The sequence below is a fragment of the Strongylocentrotus purpuratus genome, unplaced genomic scaffold (assembly GCF_000002235.5).
Source record: "Strongylocentrotus purpuratus isolate Spur 01 unplaced genomic scaffold, Spur_5.0 spur5_scaffold_2, whole genome shotgun sequence".
Lineage (NCBI taxonomy): Eukaryota > Metazoa > Echinodermata > Echinoidea > Camarodonta > Strongylocentrotidae > Strongylocentrotus > Strongylocentrotus purpuratus.
In genome coordinates this window covers 36,901,009-36,911,860 of record NW_022145605.1, presented here as the reverse complement: position 1 = coordinate 36,911,860, position 10,852 = coordinate 36,901,009, and the positions used below count along the sequence as shown (strand labels likewise).

At 39.4% G+C, this 10,852-nt stretch overlaps 1 protein-coding gene across 1 annotated transcript; it reads left to right on the top strand.

Annotated features, from left to right (window-relative positions):
• Positions 1–456: 456 nt before the first annotated feature.
• LOC592687 (dynein light chain LC6, flagellar outer arm) lies at positions 457–10,333 on the top strand. The gene is made up of 2 exons (XM_030992335.1): positions 457–643; positions 9,717–10,333. The coding sequence occupies exon 2, from the start codon at positions 9,743–9,745 to the stop codon at positions 10,010–10,012; it is 270 nt and encodes an 89-aa protein (XP_030848195.1). The 5' UTR covers positions 457–643; positions 9,717–9,742; the 3' UTR covers positions 10,013–10,333.
• Positions 10,334–10,852: the final 519 nt, after the last annotated feature.

The following is a 10,852-nucleotide window of genomic DNA, read 5'->3' as shown; positions in this document are numbered from 1 at the left end:
GATGCTGACGCCCCCTTCTTTTTTTTTTACAATTCAAGTCTTTAGGGACATGACAATTATTTGAAGGTAAATATTATTCACCAAACAGGGGTTCGATAAGCTCTAACAATATACATACGCCAAAGATTGAAGATAAAAATGAGTATCTCTAGCTTTCACTTTACCCAAACCTCTTCAACCAATATTGTCTCTTAATACATTTCATTTCTTCAAAGACCAAGGCTCCTTGAAAAAATCTCTATTTCTTCTTTGGGGTTCATGCTTCATTCGTTGCATAAAGAATGAAAGTGCATTCGTTGGTCAGGATAACTTTTGCTTAGCTATTTAATCCAAATTTATTCATGTCATTCCAGGTAAGCTAAAAGAAAACTACTGTCTCTCCTACGCTCTGCAGGATGGGTAAAGACCGTAAAGCTTGTTAAAAGCTAGTGTTGAAAGCTATATAAACTATTCAAGCTCGACCAATGGAGATCGTCTACATGTAGAAGAAAAATCAGTGTATATTATAATCACTGGTCGCCGGTCGCCCACATTCACTCATCCGTTTCCGAGCTACGAGAAAAAACATACTTAAATAATTATCCGTACAGATCGAGACACCTATTTTTGCTGATTTATATTTATATACATATTTCTTCTACCGGTGAGTATTTGCCAACACTCCTTGTCTTATATTCCTTTTATACTTGCATTCACGATGAGCTGCATGACCAACACAGAGTTTGTTTGTTTGGATGTTTACATTTGTTGTGTGTATAGTCTAGTACTTAGTTGTGAATTTTGTATGGAAACGGGATTATTCGCAAGTATTGTAAAGCTATCGCATATACGGTTTCAATCGTATACCTTATATACACCCAGCCAGTTGGCGACGATTTACGAATCCTAGAATTTCTCGAATATTCACCATTGTTGTGACATAATAAGAGTTATACTTTATTTATAATTGAACCTTTGTCTTAATTGTGGCGCTATATTTACTGTACATAACTGTATTTCCAATGGGGGTATCTACTATCTAGCTATTTCGGGCCTTTCGGCACCCAGAGCAATGCGATGCGTAAACAATACATTACTGTGAAAGCGAGCGAAGCGAGCGAGAATAACCTTCATACACTTTCATTGTAGTAACAATAGCTTCTTCCTCATTCACTGGCCGAATCGGAGGATTTCCGGGTATCCCTATGCCAAAAACAATCGAGAATTTGCGAGCGAGCAAAATGGACTTTGCTCTCTAATTTATTAATATACTCTTGAGAATGTTATTCACCATCAAATTCACTGGTATAAAATTAGTTAGATAGGCCTATACACAAAAAACAATATAATCAAGCAATTTCACCTTGTTCTAAGCCGCATAATGAGCAAAATAATTTTGCTGTGAAATTAACCAAAAATAATAGCACATTATTTTATTTACTGGAAATATTTATTGAATCAGGGGACCTACTCGTCATCCTCATCCTCTGAAAAAAATAGGACGAGAAACTATTTGACCTAATGGGTAATGTAGCCTCGTACATTATTGTTCATCATGGTTATTATAATCTCGGAGCCTATATTACCAATAAGACTTTACTCCTCAAAATTACTCGGACCATCTAACTCAGTGTCAAAATACGGTTGTCAGTCTGACTGTAATTGTCGGGTCCAATAGCTCCGGAGCCCGGCCAAAGCACATCCCACAGCCGGGTCAATCTCACTCCATCTATCTATCTTTCTATATCGAAGTAATATAACTGTAAATTACAAAACACAAAAAATTCCGTCAGGCCAAAGCGGTTGTGTCCCCTAACAATGAGTTCAAGTTTTCCTCTTTAGCCCCATGGAGCAAATTTTGGTAGAAGGAAGAGATATGGGCGTACGTTACAAAATATACAAAAACCGACAAAATCGTTTACCGGAAAGGGGTGTAACACTTCCTAGATAAAAAAAAAAAAAAAAAAACAAATTTAAAGTGCCCGACACTTTCTTGCCCTCAATGGTGTGGATGTATAGAAAAAGTAGTCACTTTCTCCTTGCTTTCTCAAAAGTAGTCAAAATATTGACAACTCACATTGACCATCTTCGCCTGTTTTCCAACTGAAGACATAATAAAGGATGTGCATAGTCTAAGATAAAAGACAAAGAAAGAAACCTTTTGCTTGTAACGTTATTACATTTTTATTGTTTCATAAAGTAAGAAATATATTACTGATATTGCCTCGGTCTGTATTTGCTAACTGATCAATTTTACACGTTTCAATCATTATATAAAAAACAAAACACTAGCGGTTTAGTTTTATTGTTTTCCCTGGATGGAAACCTGTCATAACGTCCCAGCTAGAATGATTTTTGATAACCGCCAGGAATGTATGTGATAATTCAGTGGCGGATCCAGGGGTGGGCCGAAACGGCCGCGGCCCCCCCTATTGGCGAAGCAAAAAAAATTGAGAACGAAAAAAGAGAAAGAAAAAAAGAAGGAAAAAAAAGGGGGGAAAAGGAGAAGATAAAAGAAAAGAGAACAAAAAAGTAAAGAAAAGAGAGAGAGTTCAAAAAAGAGGAAAGAAAAAGAAGAGAGGAGCCGGGGAGAAAGAAAGACGACGAAATGGCACTAAAAATTAGTGACAGTAACGACGAATAAGGGAAAGACAAGGGGAAGGGGGTGCGTGAAGGCGGATGCATTGAGGGGAGGGGGGGGGGGGGAAGGGGTGACTGGCCGTATTCTTATTTTTAGGTTATGCGAAACTGAGTCGAAATTATGCTCTTTTCAAAACAATCTTAGCATGCTTGTTTATGTTAAGCCGGAGTGCATGAAAAGGTAAGTGTAGAAACACTTCTGAAAAGGCCGCGCCCGGCCCCTCCAAAGAATGGGAGAATGGTAATCTATAAATTATGGCTTTGGAGTCGTTATTAAGGAGGGGGCCGGCCCTACTCAAATGGTAGTGACCGTAACGATGGATAAGGAATAAGGAGGAAGGGATGCACATGCAGGCGCGTACGCAGGAGGGGGGGGGGGGGAGGGGGAGGGGGGAGAGGGGAGGGGGGTCGAACCCCCCTCAAATTTTTGTCAAGTTGTCAAGTTGGTCCTGATGTGTATAATGCGTAGACCAGGGGTTCTCAAACTTTTTCTTTGACGGTCCAGAAGCGATTTCTATGAAAGCTGTAAGGTCCGAAATGACACTTGTATACTGAAGATAATGAGGCTTGTTTTTGGTCTATATCTGATCCAAGGAGAATTGTTACAGTTTAAAAAAACAGAACCGCCAGTGCTTCCACTCGTTTAAATAGAGTTTCCTGAAAAAGAACACCCAATATCCTGGAATTTGAAAGAATTTTCTTAAAACTTTCAAAATGCCTCATACTTGGATTTCTTATTTGGATGAATCGCTATGCTCAAAATACACGGGGGCGGTGGGCGATTCGCCCCCGTGAGCTACATAATCGCCCCCGTCAGGTTGCTCACGGGGGCGATTGCAAAATTAAAAATCGCCCCCGTGGAATTATAATATAAAGATTTTCTTTTCTGTTATAACTTTAACACAATATTGAGTTTCAATTTTCAAATGAAATGGAACTTAGATTAGCGTGCAAGATTTCTTGTTTTATGAGTAGGCCTATTATTACCAATTCAGCTCACAGTGCAGTGCCGCCGTCAGCAGTGGTTATAGGCCTACTGCGCCCTTAGTAGCGGTACGTGTGCACGCTGCCGCGCTATGTCTGCTGGAGCTGGAGGCGATCGCGCAAGGGCAGAAACATGGTCAGGGAGAAGTTTTTCGTTGTGAAAGTGTTAACCCGCTGAAATCTGGTGATTTCAAATGACTAGCAAATAATGAACCTCGACCAGTAAATCAATATTAGGGACCTTTAGATTTGCACGATGAGAACGTGGACTGCAACGTGTGACCTCCTTTTAAGGCAGTGCCAGTGCTTAAAAAGGACGTGACATGTGACTGCCAGTGCCTTAAAAGGACGTAACACGTCCACGTCCACGCAAATCTAAAAGTCCCTATTGAGAAGAAGAGGAAGACCAAGATGTCGTGGAATGATATGGTAACATGGGCAGATCTACGGGGGGGGGGGGTTAGGGGTTTAACCCCCTCCTCCCACCCCGGCCCCCTTGGGCTGCCAAGTGAAAATGTGATATTAAAGCGGGGGGGGGGGTGCTGAAGAGGAGGACTACTAATCTATTTTATTTTTTTCATGGGGGGGGGGGGGGAGTGAAGCGCCGTTTTAGCATGACTTTCTTTTTAACTCTTACTTTCACCTATCTCAGATAACCCTAAGTTTTTGGTTGCTGCTTTATATGTAGTTGATAATGCATGATTAAAGTAAAGAGAGAGAGAGAGAGAGAGAACCACCATCATTTTGCAATGGTTCAGGGGTTCGTGTAATGTACATTTGAAACCATTTCTTAGCGTCTCAACCCTAACAAAATGGCAAAACTATTTTTGAGGAAAAGCATTATACTGAATTAAATAAAGAATAATAGCTTTATATTGCATGATACTAATACTGATACGGGCTAAAGACAATGTGGTATTTGTATAGAGGTATTCCAAAATGACATTCTGATAATCAACATTTGTTCTGGTATCATAATGTATATACGCATAATACAACTGATCTTTATGATTTCTTAACGTGACATAGCTTCTTTTCCCCCTGCAAACAAAAAAGAAAACAAGGTTATTTAATAAAAGGATCATGCGACAAATAATCATTGTGATTCAAATTGATGCAAGGATTTTTTTGAATAAGCAATGCTTTTCACCAGAATCTTCTTTGTAAAAACGACTTTTACAAATCTCAGCCATGCAAATCTGCCACTGTGTTGTAAGATCACTTTCAGATTAGGAGAAGTGTATTCTTTAATGAGTATTTTACATTGAATGGAACGTCTCAACTCAGTAAGCATGACTGAGATTGTAAAAGTTGTTTTTACAAAGAAGATTCGGGTGGAATAGCAGTGCTTATTCAAAACAAATATTCGCATCAATTTGAATCACAATCATTATTTGTCGCTTAATCCCTTTTAATGACCTTGTTTTCTTTCTCGTTTGCAAGGGGAGAAGAAGATATGTCACGTTAAAGACATCATAAAGATCAGTGTTGTATGCGTATATATCATATACACAGGCCAGTAACAGCTATGTAGCTTGTAAATTTGTAAGAGGGAAAATGCTGATTGGAATGATAATGATGAAATAGCAAATAATTGAGGAGTATCATAGGTACCAATCAATGGATATTTGTATAAAAAAAGAGCCCCCGTCAGTACTAAAAGAGCCCCCGTGAGAAGGCTCACGGGGGCTCTTTTTTTTTGGGGGGGGAAGAGCCCCCGTGGACAAAAAAATTAATTTGAGCCCTGGCTATGACGTTTTAATATAATTTATATCAATTATTGAGTGGGCTTATTTTGCTTTCTAATGGATCCATACAACATGGCAGAGCTTGAGGGGTCTGGCAGAGCCTTTTCAAGAGAGAAATTGTCTTTAGGAGAAAAAAGAGGTTATTTCTAAAATGAAATGAAAGGGCTCTTGTCAAGTAGCCCTTTCATTTCATTTTTTCTCTCGAAATAAACTCTCTTTCTCTCTTATAGACGATTTTATGAGATGGAATCTTCAATCTGAAGCCTTTTTGTGCTCTTTGAAAATGGCACACTGAATGGGGGCAGTCCAATTTAAATTTCAAGGGATGGATTAGAGTTTTTATTGAGAGTCAAATAGCCCTTTCATTTCATTTTAGAAATAAACTCTAATACATTCCTTGATATTTAAATTGCGCCGCCCCTATTGTGTCCTCTTTTTAAAGAGCACAACAGAGCCCTCAGATTAGGCAGCAAGTAGCAAAACAAACCCGTAACACTGGACACAACATTCAATGGGATGATGCCCATATCATTGAGTTTGAAACGCACTTCTGGTCAAGAATGGTAGAAGAAGCATCTGCATAAAAAGGATGAATCCTTCACTAAATAGGGATTCTTGCTATACACTTTTACCTTTGTGTAAATAATAAAAGGTCCACGGGCGTGGTTGTTAGAAGCTTAAACTACATAAAACTCTCTCCAATTTTGCAGGGGGAGAGCCTTTGTCGGAGTCTTTAATAATAAAAGGGATAAATCCTTCACTGAATAGGGATTCTTGCTATATGTTACCTTTCTTCGCTCCAGTGATCTCGAGGCAGCAGACAGCAAGAAATTGTGTAAATAATTTGCTGTTGCCGAGAGTCTTGCATGGGGCGGAGCCCCAGGAAGTTCTTGAACTTTAAAAAAAATTAGGAATTCCAAATAGTCGTCATGAGCGATAGAAATTGTAATTTCCTCCTTGAGAGTCACATAACCCCTTTCATTTCATTTTAGAATTTAACCTCTCTTTCTCTCTTAAAGACAATTTCATATAACTTCTGTTTTCGTATTGTTGTACTTTCGTCCGCAGACTACTTCAGCACATGTCGAGCCAACTCAGTCGGAAATGTAATATGTAGGCCTAAGTGTAAAGTTAAGTTTCATGTTCTTCCTTTTTTCTTTCTTTCTTTCTTTCTCTCCCCTTTCTCTGTCTCTCTCCTTTCCTCTATCTTCTTAAAAAAAAATTATTCTTTCTTTTCTTCTCATTTTTCTGTGTGTGACATGCGTTACGCGTACGTCTATCAATGTCTTAATATGGTAGATTACATTTTGATGTTTCCCTTTGTAGGTGTACCTTATATTCCAGAAAGTGCCCTATTTTGATGGTGCCCCCCCCCCCATGTATTGATCTCGAAAAAAATAACTTTCTCATTAATTCTATTTCAATATATCTAATACTTGCACTAATCTCCAATTTAAAAAAAAAATCGTCTACTTTCTCTCAAGAACAACATTATATAAAGGATTCATTAATGCAAGGCTATCACGCGAGTATCTCTCAATTTCTAACTTTCTGCTTTCCTCATCTCCCAGTCTCCCTTGCTTCAATATTCGTCGTTACTTCCTTCCAATTGAACTCCAACTTAATTGATGTTATACACTGTATCTTTTCTTCAACTACAGGTAGATGCAAATGTTACTCAAAATCCATTATATAAATCACACTCGGATACAGCCAATCGACGAGAATTGCTTCAATCTATATTTTACATGTATCATTATATATGGTTTTACAATGGCTATGGTGATGAGTTGTCTAGGTAACATGTTGATGTGTTTGTTAAATGTATTACCATGGTGCGCCTTCTTGGTTACAAAAAAAATATGTGTATGTATTAACGTAAGTTCGTGCCTTTACATATCACAGTAGAAATCAATGTTTTATATTTGATGCAGAATAATATTAATATTGGAGATTAGAAACACAAACAGTTTCCATAACCGTTCAAGTGTTTCAAGAAAAAGTTAAGCAAACTTCTCCTGGATGTAAATTGGAATTTTAAGCGGTTTCATGGAATTAATCGAGAAATTCCCTCGCTAGCGTGTAAATAAAAAATACGCCGGCCATACGTAAATGGCAGTGACGGTAACGACGAATTAGGAGGAAGGGGTGCATACGTGAACTACAAGCGTTATTGGGGATGATCATACTATCATTTTAGAGTGTGCAATCTGGGTCAGAATCCAGCATAATATATTTATAAAAAAAGAGGTTCACATAAAAGCACTCATGATAAAGCCGCGCCCGGCCCCTACAACATCATTTTGGATTTTCAGATGATGGGGCGGGTGGCAGGGGTAGGGGGCAAAGTTGGCCCCACTCTTCAAGTACCCCCCCCCCAAAAGGGCCACTTTTACTTTGTAAAGAAGTGCCCCTTCCCTTTTTAACTCGGATAAGCGCACATTTCATCAACACATGTGCCCCTTTCCTATCTGATAAGGCTATTTAGAAAAATGAGGCCCTTCATAAATAAAAAAGTGTCCCTTTTCACCTCTGGTAAATGACCATTTCATATATATGAAGTTAATTCGTTTCACTTCAGTGCGCTCTTCACCTCCGATAATGCCCCTATTCGAAATCTGAGAGATGCTCATTTTACCTTGAAAAGTACCCCTTCCCCTCCTGATAAGTACTCTTTTCATCTATGATGGGTGCCCATTTTCACCTTTGCTAACTGCCCTTTAATTTTGAATCGTGCCCCTTTTCCTTTCTATATAGGGACCTATCCCCTTTTCATAAATGCCCCTTTTCACCTCTGATAAATAAAATTTCTGATGGATGCCCCTTTTCCGTCGACAAATGCCCATTTCCCATACTCATAAGTGCCCTATCTCATTTCTGGTGAGTGCCTCCTTTCAGGTGTAAGAAGTGCCCCAGTTTGAACCTTTGATAATTACTCTTTGTACCTTGACACATGCTCCTTTTCTTTTCTAATAAGTGTCTTTATCCTTTCGATATGTGTCCCCTTAACCTCTCATCATCGGGGGGGGGGGGGGCACGGGGGGGGGGGGGGCACGTGCCCCCTAACCTGCTCATCATTAGTCTTGCACCTAATTTTAAAGCGACTAAGAGTAATTTCCCCTAAAGCTCGCTCGCTCGCTCGCATTTATAGATGATACAATTATATGTCACTTTAAAACAAATGTTTTTTTAGTCTTCCGTGATGCTTATAACCTTATCATGATTTTTTTTCCCTCTTTATAAGATGTAATTTTTTACTCTACGACCTCACAGATCTTACATTTTTTCTCGCTCGCTTTGCTCGCTCGCAAATGAATATTCAGACAATCACACTTAGCCGAAAGTGTGATGCTTAAGCAATAACTTGTATGATATATAAAGAAAAACAAATATTGAAATCGTCCCTGATAATGGGATCACAATGAAAGGGTATATACCAATGTCTAAAAAAATGTATATTTTCGCTTTGAGATTTCGCTTTGTAGGTGCCCTTTTTTGTTGGTGCTTTCCACTTTGGAAATAGCTCCTCCGCCCCTGCTTACGCATTAGCGCCAGCGTTAATTTTACGCTTGCGCGCACAGGGTGTGTGTGTGTGTGTGGGGGGGGGGTTCCTCTCTAGCTCTTGAAGCTGATTTTTTTTTATACCTAGATTCGTGCGATTCGGTTAATACTTTTAGAGGGAGTCTGATGGGTGATGGGCCCCCCTCTGAAGCTGACATTTTTTTGGATTTTGAAACTGGATTCGTGCGTTTGGTTAACAATTTTTGGGGAGTCTGATTTGATTTCAAAAACACCGCAGTTAATGCGTGATGGTGTTGCAGCCTCTCTTTCCCGAAAATTTAAAAATTACCAATATGCATTTGTTATATCTTATCTCGTATATTTTGGTGACAATTAACACTTTTCACAACATACATAAGCTCAAATTTCCGCTCACTCGCTTCGCTCACTCGCCAAATTATTAAACCAGGAAATAGATATTGGGGCAAGAGGCTTCAGCCCCCACTGATGGAAATGTCAAAAAAAATTGCGCGAGCATAACTTGAAAACGGGGAATGTTGATATCGGAACAAGAGATGTGACGTGAGCATGTCCCCTTTCCAAAATAATTGTGCCCGTTTGTAGGTACCAATACACTATTAAAGTACAGTGCTTCTAATATGACCTTGTCAGTATTGGTAAGTTTATATAACGGTCTGCGCGAATTTCGAATTTCCGGCCCCCCCCCCCCCCCCCCCCCCCTCCCCCCCCCCCCCCCCCCCCCCCCCCCCCCCCCCTATTGGAAAATCCTGGATCCGCGCCTGATAATTGATAACTACTTGAATCTAATCACGATTACTGAGGTTCCTCTTTTTCTCTTTGCAGTTAAATCATCACTCTAAACCGCCATCATGTCTGAACGCAAGGTCGTGATCAAGAACGTTGACATGTCAGAAGACATGCTGCAAGACGCTACTAATGTGGCCGGCCAGGCGATTGACAAGTTCACTATCGAGAAGGACATCGCCGCCTACATCAAGAAGGAGTTCGACAAGAAGTACAACCCAACCTGGCATTGCATCGTCGGCCGCAACTTCGGCAGCTACGTGACGCACGAGACCAAGCATTTCATCTACTTCTATTTGGGACAAGTCGCTTTCCTGCTCTTCAAATCGGGCTGAATTTTAACTTTTTCCAGCTTCATATTGCTACATGCAAAATATAACTAGAGAGAAGAGTTGGTCTGAAACATCAAGAACAAAGAACAGTCACACGGTGGTGGGATTCAATTCATTCTGACTTTGTCACTGCATGATTCTTAGAAATTCGGCTTACTACGGAGTAATTTTCGGAGATGCTCGCGAAGATAATAACATGTTCCTACGAACGGGTATGAAGTTTGTTGAAAGAGCAAGAAATTTCGCGAAAAAATGGGTCATAAAATTATTTTCAAAGATATTCGCGAATAATATGTAAATGCGTATGTACATGTTTATGCAAAATAGAGTGCTTTTGTGATTATGTATCTCTACGCCTATAACAGGGTTATATTTAGCTCAACTATGTATCTCTACGCCTATAACAGGGTTATATTTAGCTCAACTATAGAGCCTGTTTTTATATTTTTTTTTATCATTTGCACAAATTATGTGGGAAATGTGTTTGAAAATACATGTAATTATGCTGCATTATTGTAGAGCGCTTAGAGACTTCTGACAAAGTAAGTGTTAGGCGCTATATAAGCACTGTAATTATTATTATTATTATTCCGGCAAAATAGGGTGTCAATTTTGACTCGTTCATTGTGTTATAACATTGCATATGAAGTGACGTCACAGAGAATAGACAATACACCTTGCGATCTTTCAATTCGAAGTACTACTTTGGAGAAAATGCAAGTCAGGAGCCGCAAAAAAAGAAAGAAAAGGCGATGAAAAATCACCGGCTTTACAAACCAGCCAATCACTCACCTCAACAGCTAATCACAATAGTCACATCGGAGTGCTGACATTCCTTTACGA